At 37.2% G+C, this 21,930-nt stretch overlaps 2 protein-coding genes across 7 annotated transcripts in view; one reads left to right on the forward strand and one right to left on the reverse strand.

Annotated features, from left to right (window-relative positions):
- Positions 1–21,930, reverse strand: part of LOC126768044 (unconventional myosin-XVIIIa) — a 126,289-nt gene that overhangs the window by 55,832 nt on the left and 48,527 nt on the right. For all 6 annotated transcript variants that reach the window (XM_050485909.1, XM_050485910.1, XM_050485911.1 and 3 more), the window contains 6 exons: positions 20,678–21,112; positions 20,204–20,390; positions 17,325–17,491; positions 16,943–17,255; positions 15,691–16,880; positions 15,429–15,626 (listed from right to left, as the gene is read on the reverse strand). In XM_050485909.1, the coding sequence (XP_050341866.1) occupies positions 15,429–15,626; positions 15,691–16,880; positions 16,943–17,255; positions 17,325–17,491; positions 20,204–20,390; positions 20,678–21,112 (2,490 nt within the window). The remainder of the gene's footprint in view (positions 1–15,428; positions 15,627–15,690; positions 16,881–16,942; positions 17,256–17,324; positions 17,492–20,203; positions 20,391–20,677; positions 21,113–21,930) is intronic.
- Positions 9,886–14,170, forward strand: LOC126768065 (phospholipase A1 VesT1.02). The gene is made up of 3 exons (XM_050485949.1): positions 9,886–10,279; positions 10,360–10,603; positions 12,627–14,170. The coding sequence occupies exons 1-3, from the start codon at positions 10,231–10,233 to the stop codon at positions 13,516–13,518; spliced, it is 1,185 nt and encodes a 394-aa protein (XP_050341906.1). The 5' UTR covers positions 9,886–10,230; the 3' UTR covers positions 13,519–14,170.

Raw genomic sequence — 21,930 nt, forward strand, 5'->3', positions numbered from 1 at the left:
AGGCGCGTTCCAGTCCAACTCCATCACCGCCCAAACGTCCAGCAATCACACACACATCACTTGCTTGCGCCACAGTGTCACTGCGACGGCTATGCGCGCGCATTTCTAGTGCATATATTGCTGTACAACAACCATTGATAGCAGATGGAAGACATTTTTACACACAAAAAAAAGGGCGCAAAAGCTTGCGCCGAGATGGAAATTCAGTAAGGAGCACAACAGCTGCAATAGCAACATGTAAGCGGCTGACAAATGTTCGACGCCGTTTATCATTCAAGTGTCTCTTTTAATTAAATGGCAATTAATTTTTAATAATATTTAATTTACAACACAAATAATAGTTGCCAAGAGAAGACGACGGCGCGATAGCAAATCAATGCGGAATTTCTTTACTTTTTTGCTTTTTTTTTCAAAGTATATTGCACGTTTTGTTTTTGTAACCAAAAATACTGCAACTAATAAACGCACACGCAACAGGTGGCCTACACGTTGCCGCCCAGCTTGTTACACAGCGAAACATTTGTATTTGGCTCAATCAGCTAAAGCGCAAACGCGCGCACTCGCTTTATGTGCCGCCTATCAATAATTGGCTTTAACATAATCACTTTCAATTAAAACATCAACTTTTGCAAAGAAAGCTCGCAAAGCCATTGCGAAACGCGGCCAGAGGAAATAACGCTACAACAGTTTGAGCGCGCACGCTTCACAACGAAATGGAAAGCGGACTTAAGCGATTTACTTTCGTTGCGGCATCTGGTAATGTGAGTGCACAGGAAAACTCACGCCGGACGCTTGCTCAAGCACAGCACCGGCACGTTGGTTGTTGTTGAGCAGGAAAAGCAAGACTAAAGTTTAGTGGAACACTTGAGCTGGGTGGCCACGGTCACCGGCTAATTATGTTGTTCGACAATGGAAAATATATGGCTCAGCTTATGCTTTGTTGTTGCTTGCGTGCGAGCGCTGTTGCTGACGATGCTGGAGATCATGTTGCAAAAAACAACATCAGTGACGCATTTGTAGTTAAATATTTTTGTATGCAATTGCACAGGGTATTCGGGTTTTGTTTAATGGGAGTGTGTGTGTGCCGTCAATGCTGCAAAGTTACATCTAGCTCTACACAAAACTAGAGCAGATCATGTGGAAGATGCGATAAGCAACCCGTATGAAAGCCATGAAAGCCTAAGCAAGGGGGGACGACTTGTTTAGTTGAAGGTTGCTTTCGGAACATCGGAGCGGGGTTTTGTGTTCCTTTTCCATCGTTAAACTAAAGGGTGGGCCATATAAAATTTTAAATTTAAAAAGTCAATAAAAAAAACGGCTAGATATTTTTCAAAGGTCTAACATTTATTTAAAAGGTTGTTTTATGAAACTTATTTGTGGAAAACAATTTCGGACAAATGACCACCACGGCTGAGTTTACAGTAGCTTATCCGATCCACCCAATTTTGGAGTACTTTCTCGATGGTTTCAGGCCTTATGGCAGCTACAGCAGCTTGAATCTCGTACTTTAGATCTTGAATTGTTTCTGGATGGTTGGCGTAACATTTATCTTTAACAGCTCCCCACAGAAAATAGTCCAACGGAGTTAAATCGCAGCTTCTGGGAGGCCAATTCACATCACCTCTTTTGCCGATTATGCGATTATCGAAGATAGGGCGTAAAAGATTGAGTGTAGTGTTTGCTGTATGGCACGTAGCGCCGTCCTGCTGGAACCAAATGTTGTCCAAGTCTTCCTCTTCAATTTGCTTGAAGAAAAATTCGGTTAACATTGCACGATATCGCTCACCATTGATGGTTACGGCGGTTCCTTCTTCATTTTCGAAGAAAAATGGGCCGATGATTCCACCAGACCAAAATCCGCACCATACAGTGATTCGTGCTGGGTGCATTGGCTTCTCGACGATTACGTGCGGGTTTTCTGTGCCCCAAATGCGACAATTCTGCTTGTTAACGTAACCATCGAGGTGGAAATGAACCTCGTCCGAAAAGGTGATTTTTCGTTAAAATTGACCATCCTCGGTCAAACGATCTTCTGCCCAATCTGCGAACTGTAGACAGCTCGGTTGGTCAAGTGGTACGTAAAAGTCGTAAATTTAGACTTTTTACTGAATATCTGGCGTTTCCAATGTCGAAATATAGATAATTCAAATTTAAAACGTTAGATGTCCCCCCTGTAGATTATGGATGGCTCAAGAGTTAAATAAATGCAATAGAACCTGATGAAATGGAATATCCTGAGTATTTTCTGCTCACTTTCTGATGAATCCTAAAAATCAAATTCAAATTTGGACAGAACTTAACTTTAATATGCGCGATGAGAAATAATATGTACTTCAAATATAAAATAAAAATACTTCTACAACTTTTTCGATAAGCAGCGATCTTAGCAAGCAAATATAATGTTTCAAATTAATGTGTGTTTTGTTTTTCTTTTTCAATATCAACTTATTATATTTAATATCTACTCTTATTACCCAAAATATTGCATCAGTACTTTTATTACTTTAACGAACGTGATATCACATTTCCTTGTTTTATAACACGCTCCCAAAAATAATGCTGACATTGAATAAATTTGCACGTAATCTTATCAACAAGCTTAAACGAGCGAAAACGAAGTTGACATTAATGCTTAAAGCATTCGACCATATCAACCAATCTGAGTTTAAGATAAGTGATTTTGCTAAAAATAATGACCCACAAAATTTTATTTCTTTGTATAAGTATGCCCCAATTACGGGAAGTATATTTGATAACGAAAATACAACTCTGCTGCTGTCAAAGTTAGAGTGACTGTCTGTTGGTTACACAATATCACCATAGGTCACTTCAGATAATATTAATTATAGAAAAGAGAAGAAGTTAATAATAATAAAACTTCCTTTTGAAGAAACTAAGATCTTAAAAAGTGTTTCGTAATTACATCACATTGTGAACTTGGAATGAAACGAGGATTATGCATGCTTTTTCTCTAAGTTACAACAAGTTAGCTACAAAATCGGTTGAACCGAATTCAGTACTAATTTGGTTCACTAGAGCACAAGAGAAGCGCACCTTTGATCGCTGTTTATTGGGATTGAAAAATGAAGAAGTGATGATCTTAACCCTTCTGCAGTATTACTTATTTCTGCAAAATGGATCCTCTGTATAATCGATACAAACAAAGATTGCGAGCTTCTTTCAAGCGAATCGGTTGAATGGAATATTAAAGAGACACAAATGGTTCAGATTTCCCAAAAGAAGTCGTCGCAAGGAAAAGTTTCGCTACAATCATGGCTTGCGGCATACGACGACAACAATGTCAGCCTCGAAATCCAACGCAGAATAACTCGTGCCAACAGGTGCTACTTTGGACTGATTAATTGTTGTTAACTCGGCTATAATCGCGTAAGCGGTGTCTACGGCAGTAAAGAAAGAAAGGAAGGCATAAGGCGCTACGAAATTTAACCAATCTGAATGAACGTCAGAAAAATAAGAGAAGTACCACAAGCTGATATGGACAATTTTTTTTTCAAGAAACTCGCGAGACTTTCTTTAGAAACTTTCACGGAAAAAAGAGAAAGAAGATGCGCCTGAACTTAACTTAAAAAATTTTCTTAATAAATAATTTGAGTGTGAACGGAACCTTATTATTCACGAAGTCACCAGTACATAACTTAGGCTACTCATGGAATGGTTGCAACAAAAACAATTTTAATAACGTGCAAATTTGTTGCAATTAAAATCATTAAAAAACGCATATTTCCATGTTTCATGTTTGCGTTAAGTATTTTGATTATCTCCTGTACACTTTGTGGCAGCAACCAAATGTCGCACAGTGCAAAGTGAATGTCCACAAGTTTACCGAAGACACGAACAGTTTTGTATCCCCTTGGCAATGCTTGAATCGAATGAATCAAGCACAAGCGCTTCTTGTCTTGCCGCGGTGTCTTCAGCAATGGATGCTGATCAGTGAATGTGAAGTTGTAATCTCATATTCACAAGATGTAGTCAGTGATTTGCAGCGAATAATTGTTGGTATTGTTGTTACACGTATTGTGATTGTGAACTTGACCGTGAAAGTTGTTGGCAACGGGTTGTCTGTTTGTCTGTCCGACCGACTGAATGGTTGGCACACGCCGATCGTGCTCGGCCGAATGAAAACACAAAGCGAAGGAGTGAGAGTGGGGAAGAGAGAGATGAAGAACTGCGACATGTGCGGCATGCGAGTGTTCAACTAGTGGAACGGTAAATATGACGTCAAAAAGGTATTGTAAGTACAAAAACAAGAAATGCTTGGACGAGCTACTTACTTAGCAATGATCTCTTAAAACTTTTCAGACAGGAAGTGAACAGTTTCATTGCATTACTGAGCAACTCAATTATGGTGGTTGGTTCAGTTAATTATAGAATATTTTATGCGCTTAATTCAATAAGGATGAGTAAACCCCAAATGGGTAATGTCGGGAAAGGAAAACATACTTGACTTTATTATAGCGAAACAGGCTGAAAAAGTCAGCAACAAAATGCGAAATTGAACTCTTAGATTTCTCTTCCAAGTTAAGTTTATAAAATAAGTTTATTACATTAATTGTTAGCTTTGGTGAAAGTTGAAGTTTTACTTGTAAATCATACAAAAGCGTATAAGTCGATTAAATCAAATAAAGGAATACCTAAGAGACAAGAGAAAGATATAAATAAAACAAAAGGATTATAAATATGGTACAAAAGTACCTGAAGTGCTTATAATTCTACAATAAAGTAAGGTCTTTTTAATTCACACGTAACCGGAAAAGTTTTCCGGCGAAAGCGAAACCAAGTTACGACAAAATTCTCGACGATCATTTGTCGACGTTCTTAAAAGTTTGTGAAAGTCCTTAAAAGTGTTATAATTGAATTCACAAATTGAATTCACAAAGCATAAGTTGTTATAAATTTAATGCACTTCAGTGAGGAGAGCAATTATCCACAAAAAAAGGAGGGAACCTTTATTTGCGGCGACCGCTGTTTTCTCATGTTGAAAAAAAACTATTTGGACCGAATTTTTTTTCTCGTACGATTGAAGAAATAATATTTCATTGAAGATACCTATAACACGCTGAGCCGCGTATTTGCGACGGTTGTAAAAAGTAAATCCACTTTGTGCCTCCAGTAAGTAGATCGCCATCGTCATGGCACACCGTCAAATGTCACGAAAATAACACAGCTACTCAATGAGCAACTGCTCACCGCTAAACAGTAGCTACGTGTTAGATCTAAGATTCTGTTGTCCAGATGGGCAACTTTAACAGAAGTGTAACCAATGATGACAAATGAAGCAAAATCTAATGAAGCAAATAAGGCAAACACCTTCAATGGGGCATGCAAGGCCAAATTTTATGCGAGTCATGCCATTGTAACAAGAGTAAGCGGTGGTACACGCAAAAAAATCGCTTCGGTATAATATTTCGACAAACATTTATAATAAGATTCCTTAAACTCACAGAGTTCTGGTTTTTCATCAGGTACACATCTCTCGAACTGTTGAATGTTGAAGAGCTTCGTTTTGCTTGTGACATGGAAATCTTTCGCTCAAAATCCTATTCAGACATCAACTTCTACGCCAATGTTCATGGCCTCTGAACTTGTTCTCTTCTCTATATTCAACATTGTCCGATACGCAGTGTCAACATTTTTGGTTTTTCAATTATAACTTCACTTTTCCCTCGACGCGTGATCACTGTAGAAGTGTTTCTTTACTAGTATAACGAGAAAAAAAGGAATAGCAAGCATAGAGAACGAAAACTTAACCCCGAGTAAAGACGAATTAAATTGCGCGATAGTCTTAAAGCCAGTTATTCAAGGCTGCTAACATTGTTGGCGAACTGCAACCTGAAGCCATGCGAGGATCGTGGTTTGAAACTTGACTAAACATTAAACTTGCGAAGTATACTCGTAAATAATACTTTTGCAATATTAAGAATTTTCAGTATGTTGGAATTCAGTTATATAATCAATTATTTTCTCACGATGTTGGCCATTAATGGCGTCTCTGCATTGGCCAATAACGAAGTGGCTGTCAGTCAGCAATAAATGTAGCTGGTTGCCATAAATTGCTCGTTCAGCGACACTTCTTTGAAAAATTTTGCTGGCACAGATGGACAATGGCACAGACAAATAATGTATGGAATTTACAATGCTTAGATATGTGTACATAATAATTAGTTATGTGTATATGTGTGTATATACTATATGTTGGTGGACATGTAAATTGAAGACATGCAATAAAATCGATTGCAATTCTTAGCCATCCATTAAAAAAGAAATCTGCGATACAAGAAGGTTGTGGCTGGTCTTCGCTTTAACGATCAGTTAATAAAATAGCAATTCAAAACAAACGCTCGCATGCATACGTATGTACACGAAATAACAAGAAAAATGTTTACCGCAGTTGCAACGAAGTTATTATACCCTCCACAAATACACAAGATTCCTTAAAAGAACTTGATTTTGATGGACCAGTTTGCGTGACAGCTATAAGCTATATTACTAATTCGATCTGAACTGATTCTTCGGAGATTGTATCGTTGCTTTCGAAAAACAAATCTAAGCCAAATTTCATGAAGATATCTTGTCAAATACAAACGTTTGCCATACAAGGTCTGGATGCTGATCGATCAGCTTGAATGACAGCTATATGGTATAGTGGTCTGATCTGAACGATTTGTTTGGAAATTGTGCCGTTGTCTTGGAAAATAATCCATGCCAAATTTCATGAAGATATCTCGTCAAATACAAACGTTTATCACACAAGAACATGATTTTGATCAGACGAGCAGACGGACCTGATTAAATCGACTCGGCTCATCATGCTGGTCATTTATATAAATATTTTATTGCGTCTCTGAAGTTTCTTTCGTTGTTGCAAAATTCGTAGCAATTCCCTGTTCAGGGTATAAAAATGTTAAGATTATGTTTCGTAAAAAAGTGACGGGAACTGACTTAGAATGGTTAATTGTGATGCCAGATTTTATAATAATAAAATGAGAGCTCTAAAAAATCAGAATTTAGTCAGTTGCTCTTTAAACAGTTATTATTTGATTTGGAAAAAGTTTTGTATCCCAAACTATGTTTTTAATACTCTAATTTTTACTTTCGATTATTTTTTATTGTTATATTATCTTTTCAATTTTTAATTTGTTTTCTATTATTTATATTTTTTATTTATTCTTCTAATTATAAGTTATATTTTAAATTTTTAATTGATACTTCCATTACAAATTTTAATTAATTGTTTTTATTTTTTTTTATTTTTTATTATAATTTATTTTTCCGAATATTTAAATATTTTTTTTTGTAATTTTTTCATAAATTTTAAAAATTATTTCTTTAGTTTCTGGTTTACTATATTTTTTGTTTTACTATATTTTTATATTTTACTATTTTCTTTATTTCTTTATTAACATTTATTTTTAGTTTATTTTTTAATATTTAACTGTTTCAATAATTTATTACATTGTTTCGCTTATTTAGTATTTTTACTGTTATTTTTTTCAATTCATGTTTCATTTATACCTTTAGCCGTATTTATATAATTTAATTTTGATTTAATATATTTACAGAGAAATAGTAAACTGCAATCTTGAAGAGGGCATAATTTTTAAAAGCAATCGTGTTTAGCTATTTCAGAAATTTCCACGCTCGGTTTCAAGTACTCAAGAATTATGCACAGAATATTAAATGCTCAATAAATGATAGAGAATTGAAGTGGAGCCTTGAGGTGAATAATTCAAAAACAGTGCTTAAAAAAAAAATAAAAATAAATAAATAAAAAATAATATAAATAAAAATATAAGAGATTTGTTGAAAATATAGTGGGAAGTAGCAACGTCATCAAATTTTGGCACAAAATCACATTATACTCAAGAATATTTATTTTCATTAAAACTTGTTGCATTTGAAGAATATACATATGTAAATAGTATAGTCAATTGAAGATTCTCTTATTAAATTTCTTCATAATCGGATATTTTCCGCCTATTCGTGTCTTGGAACTAGAAGTAAAGCCACTCCGAAAGTCTGGTGAATTTTATGAGAAGCTTTTTCATGTCAACAATGCATTGGCGTTCCATAGTTTGTCGAGAAGCGACCTTTTTTGGAGAATTCAATATACTTGTATATGTACAGTATTTAGTATAGGTATTAATATTCGAAAATATTTGGAATGTTTTTGAAAGCTATGATAATTTGAATACCCTAGGGCAATTGAATGAATTCGATTATGAGCATATCTTAGTTCTGCTATAATGCATTAATTTATTTTTACAAATTAAAAATAATATATTAATAATTTAAAATTTTTATATTTGGCGAACGAAAGAAAGAACTCTAAACAACTCGTGATGGCAGCGAATGCTTATCATCGGATTGCATGCTAGAGAAAGTTATGGATCGATTTCACTCAATTTCGGCGGACAGTGACAACATAAACCTTTGTATCTAAAATGAATTAATAAAAAATAATAAATATAACATATAACATATGAATAAAAGAACTTCTAATTAGATGTGATGAATTTATCAAATTTCTTCCCGGTTACAATTTATTCAATTTTTGAAAAATTACTTTATAACAAAAACAAAAAAACTAGTTTAATGAAAACTGGAAAGAAACAAAATACAAGATTTTATGATTATCACAAGAAAAAAGAATAAACTTGATTGTGCCTAAACTCAAAAGATAGTTGCTGGAATTTATGCGGTGTCACAAGCAACAACAACATATCATCTGCTCATATCATCTCACAATTTTTATACAAAAATGCCAAATATTGCGAAACACTACATTTTAATGAGATCAAAGATGAATACAACACTGGTACAGTAACTTAATTATAAATTCAGTTAAGATATGTGAGGTACAGAAACTAGGTTATAAAATAAAGTAAACAAATGACATAGAAACAAACTTTGAAGTTCGTCAGATTTCGGGACAAAGGTAGGTAAGTTCTAAATTGCTTGCGACAAATGAAAAGAGACAATAAATATAGAAACAACATAGAACGCTAGGTATAAAGGCAATTTGAGCTTTGGAATTACTCTAAATATTTTTTCATATTTCATTTAGTATTTTCTCCTTAAAAGTTGGGGTTAATTTCAAAGATAATTTCTTCTTAAGGACCAAATAGAAGTATATAATTTTTTAGGCCGGCTTATTTAGTAACTGTACTACGCAAAGTACTTAAACGATATGAAACAATATACACACTAGGTAATCAATTATACCCAAAACACCACTAACTCTCATTGCGCTAAAAAAAATATCAAATGAGATGAGGCCTTCTACATATTTGTTGGATCTCAAGAAAGCAATCAGCTCTCTCTCGTCAATAGTTAACCGAAGAACATTGCCTGTTTCAGCCTTTCTACTTCCACTTCTACTCTTGAGTCTTGAGTAGCCGGAGCTACCCATTCAGCAACTCATCGTCACGAAAATACCCATATATCAGTAAGCGAAGAGGTTCTGGACGTTCAAAAATTGGTTTATATTAATATTATAATATAAAAAACAACTTCAGCAGAACCAAAAAGTTAACCAGGTGAATTGTTAGAAAAGCTGAAAATAAGTTATTCTGTTGAAATGTAGCGCTGTTCTTACGTTTAGGTATAAAAACTCGCGTGTCACTGCCTTTACGACCTCCAAAGCGTCGCAGCCGTCTTGTCACACACTACCAGTTTTTTGTGATTTTTCGCGCCAGCAAAACGAATTAATTGGCAATCTTACAGTCAGAAGAAAAATAAAAAAAACAATCGCCGAAATGAAACAACGTTCTGAAACGTGAAAAAGCAACATACTGAGTTGACGAAGTTGTAAGTCAGCCGAGCGCCAGCTGGCAGCAGTGTTCTTTAAACTGAGCCTGCGTCCGTTATCGCGCTGCATTTAGCGTCAGAACGTGTGACGAAGTGGTTGCCTGCTTTCGACTTTTGGCCGCTTGAATGGCTTGAACGCTGCTTTGCTAAACTCGTTGCTATAAATCGTAATAGCGCACAATCAATTAGCTCTTACGTAAATCAGGCAGGAACACAAGGGCCAGCCTGATGTGCTGACAAAAAGATTTATGTGGACTAACAGTGCATTTAGCTTTATGTGATGAGAGTTATTTAGTGCTTAAAAAGATAAACAAATAATTGTTGAAAGCAAAGTACTACACTGGCTTTCAAACTGTGTTAATTTTATTTATTTTTTTAATTAGAAAAAAAAAATAAACCAAAATGTCACCAAATTTAACAGTGTTTACATTTGTGTTCACGATCCTTTGCGGTGAGCATTAGAAATAGTAAAAAAGGAAGAGCAAATAATACATGGTTATTATAAATTTCACTTTCACATCTTTTCTACAGCACTGGCGAATTCGAAATTCTCCTATGAGCGCGGCAATTGTGATATTTTAGTATCGAGCGCTATACGCGAGATTTTAATGAATGAAATGCGCGCACAGCTGGATCCTTCGTGGCGAGCGTCGCGCATCAAACGCGTACGTTACGAGCTCTACACGCCACAGAATCCTTATAAGGCGCAAGTTTTGCAGCCAGGCGATGCTAATGTGCTGCGTGCGTCGTTCTTCAATGCAAAATTGCCGGTTAGGTAGGTAAATTGTGTTGATTTATTAATTTGGTTTTCAAAATCAATACTTTTTGAAAGTGTATAAAAAATAGTGTATAGAGCGAACATAAATAAGAAAAACTTAAGTGAGAACAAGTAAGGGCTAAGTGCGGGTGCGACCGAACATCTTATACATACTCCTCCAACTTGAAGGCATCAAAGTGGTTGTAAGCGTCAACCGGAGTATCGGAATCCAAGCAATTTTATATATACCTACATATACTATACATAACTCATAAACTGATCGACATAAGGTTTGCTAGAGAAACGAAAACCATTATTTGTAGTATTTGGAAGTTGGGTTAGTATCGACCACATACTAAGAACATGTTCCCTGTTCATTAAGGTACCCAACATACAATAAAGAATCATACATATATGGTAAAGTCAGCTGGATGTTCGAAAATACTGACATTTTTTTCTCATTTCCATTGTAATAACTCACATATTGGCCGATATATGCAGTATAAAGTCACTAGGAAGTTCGAAAATCGTTATATTAGTATCATCTTCTAAAAGTATTGACCTGATTCAACCCATTTTTTATACACAGATATACTATTATCAAGAAAAAATTATCTATACATTTTTATTGTATTGACCGATATTTTCAGTCAAAATTCAACTATAGGTACTGGGATCCATATATTCGGTACCTAGTGGCTTGAACGCTTTTTGTTGTATTTCGACAATTTTTGGTCATAAAGTGGCATACTCTAAAGGCATTATTCGTGCAAAGTTGTATTCCGTTAGAACTATCAAGAAACAGATTTGTAAACTAGAAAGTGAAAGAATCAAATGGAATTTAAATTCGCCCATTGTCACAGTGTGATATAGGAATGTAAGAAGAATGCCACAGACTAAATTTACTCTGAATCGGAATATATGTGATTTCACCTAGAAGAAGGCGCTGCCACGCCCATCGTCCAATTTTTACCCCGGTTCCCATAAGCCCTCTCATATCATCTCGGTTGCAAAATTGTATGTCCCTGGAATATTTTGCTATTGATTTACCGCACTTTTAGAAGTTTTTAACAGTACCGTTATATGGGGAGTGGACGATGCTTAAGATTCGTTCTGAGCAAATTTGGTTACTGTGGTGGTAGTGGTTCAGGATATATATATTAAACCAATTTGAGGCAGCGGTCACACCAACTTCTTCAAAATTGTTAGCTGGCAGGTACCCCTTGCTACTGCGATCCTCTGTGCCGAAGTGCAGTTTTATATCTTAATTTGATGCTTAGCTATGGCTCTTTATAAGTTTTCTTTTAATGCCGTTGGTGGGCGTGGTAGTGGTACGATTTCGTCTATTTGCGAACTCATTTTCCATTTTTTGTTCCAAGGAGTACGTGTACTATTCATTACGATCTCTCAATTTTTACCCAAGTTACAAGTCGAACAGACAAACGGACGGACGAACAGTCACATGGATCATAGTGATCATTTATAATCCATAACCTTATATCTATCTCGATTAGTTTTAGATGATACAAACAACCGTTGGGTGAACAAAATTATTATACCCTGTAGCAACAAGTTGCAAGAGTATAAAAACGTTGTAATACTCTATACAAATAAAAACATTTAAATTTATACATTATAGGATTAACGATATGGATTAATTATATGGATTATATAAAAAAGCCTGTAGTTTGGATAAATAAAAAACAGCGTGGCAAACTTTTTCAAAAAGCTCTCCTACAGAAATTGTTCATATACCACTTAGTTTAGTTTGATACCCAAATTGTTATATATCATTTAGTTAATAAATTTAATTTTATTAAAAAGTTAAGCAGAAGGCAGCCATTCTCAAAAGTATATTCCACTCAATTATTTTTGCCTGTTAGTGGTTAGCTCTCTTAATTATTCCTATTAGATATGTAATTTTATAAGCAAATGTATGTACATGCTTATATAATTTCTAAAATAGACACACTGTGCATAGATACATGCTACCTTCCGTCTAATTAAGTGCCTCAATATAACCAAATAGTTTTCCTTTCAGAATCTCCATACACGGTTGGACCGGCAAGAGCACCTCCTGTTCGAATGCAGCCATCAAGGATGCCTACTTAGCGGCGGGCAAGTTCAATGTAATAATGCTGGATTGGAGTGCCATATCGATGGATATTAGCTATGGACGCATTAGTCGTCAATTGTATGAAATCGCCACAAATTTGCTAGAATTCACACAATTTTTGCATCTAGTAAGTGGCGTCCCCTACGAAAGCATTTATTTGGTGGGTCATAGCGCCGGCGCGCATATAGCTGGCCTAGCGGGTAAACAATTGCGACCGCAACGTTACGGTGCCATCTATGCGCTCGACCCGGCCGGCCTTGTGCAGTTGCCGCTCGGCGAAGATAAACGTTTGGCACCGAACGATGCCATCTACACGGAATCCATACACACGGACATCGCGCTGCTGGGCAATCCGAGCACGAAACTAACACAGGCGGCATTCTTTGTCAATTGGGGTCTAGGCCAGCCACACTGTCCGAATGCGACGGCGGCTGAATTTGATTTCGCATGCGATCATTTTGCGGCCTTGTATTACTTTGCGGAATCGTTGCGACAGCCACGCGCCTTCGGTGCCACACAGTGCAGACGATGCAATGGCTGCAGTCTGTTCAGCAATAGTCGTATTCTGCTGGACGAATGGGATTGTGGCTGCACAAATGCCGCCAAGACAGGTGAATGCCCGATGACCGTATTTATGGGAGGTGAACCGGCTGTGCCAAAAAACGGCACCTTCTATCTGAGCACGCGTTCTAAGCCGCAGCCATTTGGCTACGGCGAAACGGTGCGCATTAAACGCGCTGGCCCGGCCAAATACTTGCACAGCAGCTTTTTGAGTAATAAATTCGTCGGCAATCTGTTGACGAAATGGCACAACTGAGCGTAACGGCGGGCAATTAGTAAGCAAAATCAGCGGCAGGCAATAGATTGCTAGTGATATGAATGCAAAAGGTGTTTGTGTGTTAGTGTGAAGTTGTCAGTTAATGGAGTTAAGATTGCGTGCAAAAGAATCATAGGTACACATATATTAAGTTGTTTACAAGAATAAAAACAAATAACTGTAAAAATTGCTTTTGTGAATGGCACTTAATATACCGAATTAAATTGTTTATTTATAAATGATAACAGATTTTAATTGCTACCACTTTTAATTTGGTATAATTATGTAAGTTGCATTTCCATATAATTGAGGTTAGGCGCATACATATATACGTATTTTATAAACCTTTTGCCGCATGAGTTCAGGAATAACTTTCAATATATAAAACGCTTTCAAAGCGAAATATCTGGCATACAGATGTTGTTGTAAATATGTATAAAAATGTTGCAATACATATGTATGTAACTTGCTCCATAAATAATATATTAATAGATTTTAGGAATATAATATTGTGTATTGTTAAGAAAGACAATAAATTTAAATAATATAACTAAACATTTATAAACAATTGTTTCTGGTCTTAGTTCGCATTGGGTCTAAACAATCGGGCTTACTAGCTGCGTTAGCGTTCTTGGGAGCTTTGTGAGATTGTTCAGATAGTAATAATGAATGCGAATAATACAAATTTCAAAATACGGGTGTAAAAAAATCGATTTTTTACTGTCTTATTAAGAACTACAATATCTTTAGAATATTGCCCAAAAATTTCAAGTTGATCCGAGTAATAGTTTCGGAGATACAGCCTTGAAAGATTGTGCGCTCGAGACTAGCTAGGCTAAGTGCGCCGTCTTAAAACGCGTTATTCTTGAAAATGTTTTTTTTTGAAGTCGGTAAACAAGATTTTTGGAGAACTACTCAACCGATTTTCATGAAATTTTACACAGGTCTTTAGGATACAATTCTTAAAGACTTGAACGAAGGAAAAAATGTTCACTTCATTTTAATTTTTTGGGTAAAAATGTCTGCCAAAAATACAATTTTCAGTTTTTTTCCTTCGTCCAAGTTCTAAGTTAAGGTTTTAACTAAATTTTTTTCATTTTAGATGATCCTGTAAGGAGTTATCTTGCCAACGCGGGCGCACTTTTTTTCTCCGAGGGCTAGTGGCCGAATTTAAAATATTTTTTTCCGAAAATTGCAGCATTTCTTTGTTAATGGTGTATGTTTGTAACAATAAAAAATTCTAATAAAATATTTAATTTTTTATACGAGAAAAAAAATGTTGAAAAAGGCTGTTTTTTACCCGAGAAAACCCAAGTAACCCCTTAAATATTTAGGAAGAAAAAACTTTTAATTTAAAAAGATAAAAGTTTTGATTCAAGTTTTCTACCCACATTTATCTCGTTTTTGATAAAAATATTTTTAAATTTTCAAATATATTTAACTAAACAAACTTTATGAAGATGGTTAATGAAAACTAAAACAACTTCTATTTGTATTATGTGCATTATTCACTTCTATCCGAATTTTAAATTAACCTTGTTGATTACATGCAAAAATAGTTTTCATATCACGACTACATACTCAACGCCTAAAAGCATGCTAAAGTTATATATCGTCAAGGGTTTCTGAATGTGAAACATTTTTAGGAGCCTTAGCAGATAATAATAATAAAACAATACAAAATTATGTAAAGACTTCAGCACATGGTTGAAAAGAGAAAGGTAAATAAGGCTAAGACAGTGAGATGGAATAATACATATCAAAAAATAAAAAATATCGATCAATCGATGCAAAAGAAACTAACGGCATGGTATTATAAATTGTAGCATATTATTCTATCTCAAAAAAATGCTTTCCATCAACCGTTTCCTTATGTAACTCAATGAAAACATAAAAAAATATGGACTTACTTGACTAGGTCCGATACGGTATGTAGCTGTATCTACTTCATTAGCGGCTAAAATTTGTTCGACCGTTATGTCCTTGGCATTGGCAGAATCAACGGCAGCCAGTAAACCAAAACGACGTACAAACTCGACCAAAGGAACTGATTCCGGGAAGCCCAAACGATGTAAGCGTGCCGCCTCAAGCACTTGCGAACCACGCAACTGCAGCAAAGCAAATAAATTTAAGCAAAAGTAAAACAACAAACGGACATACGCGCACACTCACCTGACTACGTAACAAAGGAATATTCACCATGTCCTCGCAGCTCGACTGCAATGCAGCGGCGTTTGGCGAACCGCTCGACGAGTAGCTACTATGTTGACCGGCATTGTGCTGCAACATGTAACAGTGTACGAAGTGAGTGCCTGTGCGGCGCAACGTATCGATGATGCCATCGACAGTGAATTTCACTTGTAACATTATGGAATTACGTTTTACACCGGCAGAGGTGAACGAACGGCGTATGCTCGAGACGCGACGTAGCGATTGTGTGCCTTCGAGGCCGGCAATAGAGCCGCAAAATACAATACCACCCGCGCCACGTGTTAGCGAACCAATATACAGACGACTTATCTCGTCACGTGAGCTATCCTGCAGCAGTGTGACAGCATTGCGTATGGCAGGGTGCTCACGGCTATGCCGCACCCAACCGTCGACAGTGTACAACACCGGATTGGTGCCCTGCAGATGTTGCAACACAAACTGTTTGGGGCCGGCACATTTGCGCAACAAAGTCTGATGTTCACGATCGCCATAATGCGTAAATAGGCGTTCCAGGAATGTATCATCATTGCAGTTGGGGTACATGGACTCCTCATCGAGCAGCCAGAGCAGACCGCGACGATCATGCTCACGCAAATCACGTTGTGAGGAACGCACAACATGATTTTGTGGCGACTTATCGATGAGCGATACTAACGGACCCGGATTTGTTTCCGACATGCCTTCCGTATCGATCTCGACTAGCTCCTGCGCATAGCGGTCACGCGGCGCCACCAACGTGGTATGATGAAAAAGCAACTGTAAACGCTCTTGTAGGTAATTGTGACGTAAATCAGAGAGAGTGGCACCCGTTTGCAAACCACAACTGGCGGGATTCTGAAAGCCCGGTGTGTCCACGAGCATTATGGAAGCTATAGTATGCGCCGAAGTGCAGATTGCTTTATTTATAAGCGCCACCACAGCGGCCAATGCCTCGGAATAGAGACCGACGGCAAGCGCTTCAAGTGATTCCCAAGCCTGCTCACTACTATCATTAGGCGATTTAGAAGGGCTTGTGCCACCACCACCACCAGATGATGTTGCATTGAAAGCAGCAGCTGTTAAATCCTCCATAGAAACGCCGAGTAGGCTAGCAGTTCTACGTGCGGCTGAAGGATTTGCAAACTGTACGCGTGAAGCTGGTCCAGCGTTGACTGCAAGTAAAAAGGTGTTATATCACTTGCATAAAATGTAGCAGTTTAAATTCCACACTTACGCCTTGTGACGCCTGCCAATCCTAAATGATAAATAGCCGCCAATATGCTCCAAATGCCACGTACCGCTTTCGCTTCGATATTTAACGTTTCCAACGCTTGCGTCGTGCGCATGAATTCAGCGGCGGCGCGGTGACGCTCTTCCAATTTTTGCGAGAGCGAAACGAAGGGATGATTATCCGCTGCTGAAATGTTGTCCAGATGTAGCTCCTTCTGCAGCAATCCTTCGGCGCCAGCAAGCAGACGCCCCATTATGTGGAAACTATGATCGTTGGGTTGACGTCGGCCAGCGCGTTGTCGCTCAGGCAGCAGCACCTGTTTGGGGAAAAAGCGAATTAGTTTATAATGGAGCTTCGATTATTTATTCAACAATATATTTCTTACCTGCACCGAAGCGGAGGCGATTTGCCCACTTTGATCGAAATCTAAACTCAACAGCTGTGTAAAACGCGTTGCATTCGCATTGAGGCAGGTCTTTGTATTGCCAAATGCTTCCAATATGATGTTGATAGAGTTGACTTTCTCGGCATTGAGAAAGTTATTATAGGAGCCTAGAAGAAGATATGAATACCATATGTATATAAATAAAATACAATTTTCATCGATCTCAGCATTCAATTATATATTAATGGTCAACTGGCCTGTAGTTTAAAAATAAGTAATTTTATATATACATATACTCTATATAACTCATACACTGACCGACATATTTGGCATACGATTTGTCAGAAAAACCAAAATTATTATATATAGTGTATCGCAGTACACCATACTAAAAAATGTTCCCCGGAAATCACATGAAGTAAAGTCATAGATATTAGTTATATGGCAGGGAGGTAAAGTTTTCGTCCAATTGTTATTTATTTTAGACACAATGATACACTGTTATAAGTAAAACACGTATTGTAATTTTCATTGAGATAACTCAAATATTGGACGATGTATGCTGTATAAAGTCACCCGGAAGTTCGAAAATCTTTATATTAGGTATATGGGGCTCATTGAAGTATTGACCGGATTCAACACATTTTGGATACACTTAGTTACTAATGTATGGAAAGGATTATCTCTGAATATCAATCGGGTATCACATACATTGACCGATATTTTCGGTAAAAAGTCAACTATAAATATTGGGTCTACATACTCGGTACCTAGGGGTTTGACCAGTTTTGATTGGATTTAGCAATTTTTGGTCTTAACTCTAAAGGAATTATTAGTGCAATGTTTTATCCTGTTATTTCAACTGCTTCCTTATTTGTGTACTGGAAAGTGAAAGAATCAAAAGGAATTTAAAACTGTATTATATGGAAAGTAGTCCGATTTCGCCCATTTTCACACATATGTGACATAGGAATATGAGAAGAATGCCACGTACTAAATTTAGTCGAAACCGATCTTTCCGATCCCATTTTGTAAATAATTTTTTTTGGTTATAGCTTTAGCCATTTATAAAATAGATATAAGCATTAAATTTTTTAGAGGACGGGGCCATGACAACTTTTTCAAAAAATTTTCCCTACAGGTGCCTCTTACTGTTGCCACCCCCTGTGCCTAATAACAGTTGTATATTTTAATTTAGTGCTTACTTATGCCACTTTATAGGTTATCGGTTAAGTCTGAACTGACGCATTAGAAAATAATTTCCTGAACCTACAAATATCCGGCTAATAAAATCTTGTGTTTTTGTGGGCGTGGCAATGGTCTGATTATCAAGTTTCATCAAGATTACTCAATTCTTTCTCAAGTTACAGCTGGCACGGATGGACAGACAGACAGACAGTCACCCGGATTTCAACTTTTCTCGTCATCCTAATCATTTATATATAAACAAAAAACCCTATATACAATATATATTTTCTCGTCATCCTAATCATTTATATATAAACAAAAAACCCTATATACAATATGTTTCGCTTAGTTTTAGGTGATACGTACAACCGTTAGGTGATCCAAACTCTAATATTCTGCAGCAACTAGTTGCAAGAGTATAAAATAACAATTGAAAATTGAATTATAGATTCAAAAATGGCATTCCAATTATTTTCCTATCTTTAATCAAACTCAAACTGAACTCGAAGTTCTTAACGAAATCAAAACAAGTTACATATGTACATATATGTATATGTATTTCAGCATTCGACATATATTTACTTCTTTTTTTTTTGCTTCAATACTACTCTCAGTCTTTATTTTGTATGAAAATATTGAAACAATAAGTGTTTAGCCTCCTGCCTCAAGCTTCGAAACGATTATTGTTGCTGAGCTGAAGTAGCATGAACAGTTTTCGTGTGTGGCACAATTGTGGGTGCAGTGCATGTACAGTAATTAAAGCTGACCTCAAATGCAAGAAATGACTAACGGTATATAATAACAAAGTAATATTGATAAGCTTTTTATGGTGGAATGTTCGTGCGCATGCGCCCACACACAATAAAATGTCATAACAGACGCAGTAAAATAACTTTTTATATATTTGTTTTCAGAACAACATAGCAACCGATCCGAAGTAAGGGCGATAGAAATGTTGGGGTAAACGCCACTTTAGTCAACTATAAGCGCTACAGAAAATTAATAAGCTATATTTCGAAAATATAGTATTTTGGACTTTGAAAAGCTTGGGTTTCAGCAGTAAGACGGATCATGTTACAAATTGTCACTCACTCATATGTCACAAAATCCGGTATTCTACTAGAAATTTTAACCGTTACACATTATATTAAATTTTATGTGATCGAGCCATAAATCGTCTCCAGGATATCTGAGTTAATATCATGTGTCAGCAAAGATAGCCAGTGTTAGAATTGTTTAAATAAATCTCTAAATGGATCACCCTGTACAGAGAAAACCTCCATAAAACTAAATAAAAAAATTAAATTGGCATGCAAATTGGCGTTAGGTAAACAGAATTAATTACCACACCAAAAGTGTATAAAAAAACAACAAAAATATTTAAACTAAAATTCACTGTCGCGCTTTGAGGCAATAATGCAGTTACTCTGCCAGGCAGCCTGCCAGTCAGCTAGTCTGCACTGCAAGAGCGCAACAAATGCAATGCGTTCCGATTGGTAGGCGGCCCACATCGGGCAAACATCCAACAACGCAATAAACCAGCTCGCCAACCACGCGTTTGCACATCCCCCTCCCATGCGCCAGCGCAAGCGCGCAATGTTGCCACTAAAAAGGCAACAATTGCTGTCAAGACGCATAAACACAACCATACACATGCACACACAACCAAGGTGAATAAAAGCGCTACATACCGGCGGCCAACGCCAAATAGTATAAGGCGTGCTTGAAGCTTGTCGTCTTGCCAGAACCAGAACGTCCCATGAATATTAGACTTTGATCGCGACGCGTTTCCAACATGGCCCTGTAGGCGGTCTGCGCCAGCGAATAAATGTGCGGAGGCATATCCTCCGTCTTGCAGCCGCGAAACATGGAAACAACCTGCAATAAACAGCAAAGGCGAATATTAGTACGAAAATCAACAACAATAATTGCAATAAACGCAAAATATAATTCAATTGCAGATATGCAAAGCTGGCAACAAATAGCAAAAGTATAACACAAATATGTTATCTCTTACGCCAACTGCTACAGCAACAGCGCGGCTGGTCAAAACAAGCTCCAACCAGCCGTAGCCACTCAACAGCGTGCATCAGCGCGCGCTTAAGCCACAAGCCTAGCAGATCGGGCGTTCGTATGACGTCAATAAATGCAAAAGGCATACGTACCTTTTCCGAGTAGAGCGATAGCGGTGCCATTGGATTGACAACGAGCAGCGTGGGGCCCGCCTTCGTGTGTATCAAATTACTGGCGAAACGTTGACGCAAGCAATGCAACACAGACGCCTCATTCAATTGCTTCAGGTCGCAAATGTCCTCGACCAGATCGAGCGCTGTTGAGTTCTGCTTCTCGATGTCATCCTCGTCGACCATCATTTCGATGCCATTGTGCAGCAGGCGAATGGTCACTTTGTGATTTTCACGTTGCACACTTGACTGGGGTAGACGTAGGGCCGCGCAGAAGCCACCACGATGGACCAGCCAAACGCGTTCGCCATCGGCATGCGCAGTGTTGGCGGCATCACCATCTGCATTGTCATTGCCGGCGCCATTGTCGAGGCCTGTGTGTGCGGAGTCGTTGCTGGTGTTGTTGCTATGGCGTGGCTGCAATGAAAAGGTTTGATAAAAACTTATTAAAAATGTTTTTTAATGGTAAAAACGCTTAATAAAAACTAGAAAATCTAAATCGCCAAAAACAAATTTTTACAATTTCATAAAATACATGTAGTTACATTTCGCATTCTTCGAATTTCGTGAACAGTGCCTAAAAGTATACAACAGTTTATGCACAGAATAGGTTAGTTTTGTTATGTGCCGAAATATGTCCTAGAAATTATAACCTGTTATGATCTAAGGCATACATCTTCTTCGACAGATATTCAGATGTTGTGAACTTGCGTCACTATGAAATACAACTTGCACGTCTACTAGACTTTTGGGTCTTTCACTAAAGCAATTTCGTTTTTTTAGTGCAATTTAAAGACGACATTTTATTGTGTAAAATATTGTGCCGAGTTAGACAAATTTAATTTTCCAGCTATCTCTCGAGTTGTTATTCAACGATTTGCATCAACCAACGACTTTATTTTATTCACATCAGTTTCAAGAGTCCTTCTTGGACATGGCCCATTCTCAAGTTCGAAATTACTGGGACGAAATTTTGCAAACCAATTTTCGCAAAAGGTCAACACATCTTCACCGTACACATCACATAATTTTCGCCTTGCGTGAAGTGCTTTTTTATCCTTTTGATAGTGAAACAGTTTGCCATGGTCGTCATCAAAAGGGGGGTAACTCATCCGAGGCTTGTTGTTTCTTTTCATTGGGTGCGTTTTTTACGTGGCGAGCCCCAAACCCAGCGCACAACACTGCGGAGGGAATGTTTCGCCTACTCACTTTAGCTCACCTTCAAACGGATGTTC

Source organism: Bactrocera neohumeralis, chromosome 2 (assembly GCF_024586455.1).
Source record: "Bactrocera neohumeralis isolate Rockhampton chromosome 2, APGP_CSIRO_Bneo_wtdbg2-racon-allhic-juicebox.fasta_v2, whole genome shotgun sequence".
NCBI classification, from domain to species: domain Eukaryota; kingdom Metazoa; phylum Arthropoda; class Insecta; order Diptera; family Tephritidae; genus Bactrocera; species Bactrocera neohumeralis.

Excerpts from the sequence above, each read along its gene's own strand:
- LOC126768065 (XM_050485949.1), top strand. The coding sequence starts at position 10,231 with ATGTCACCAAATTTAACAGTGTTTACATTTGTGTTCACGATCCTTTGC. Across the intron at positions 10,280-10,359 it reads TGTGTTCACGATCCTTTGCG|CACTGGCGAATTCGAAATTC; the intron begins GTGAGCATTAGA and ends TCTTTTCTACAG. Across the intron at positions 10,604-12,626 it reads AATGCAAAATTGCCGGTTAG|AATCTCCATACACGGTTGGA; the intron begins GTAGGTAAATTG and ends TTTTCCTTTCAG.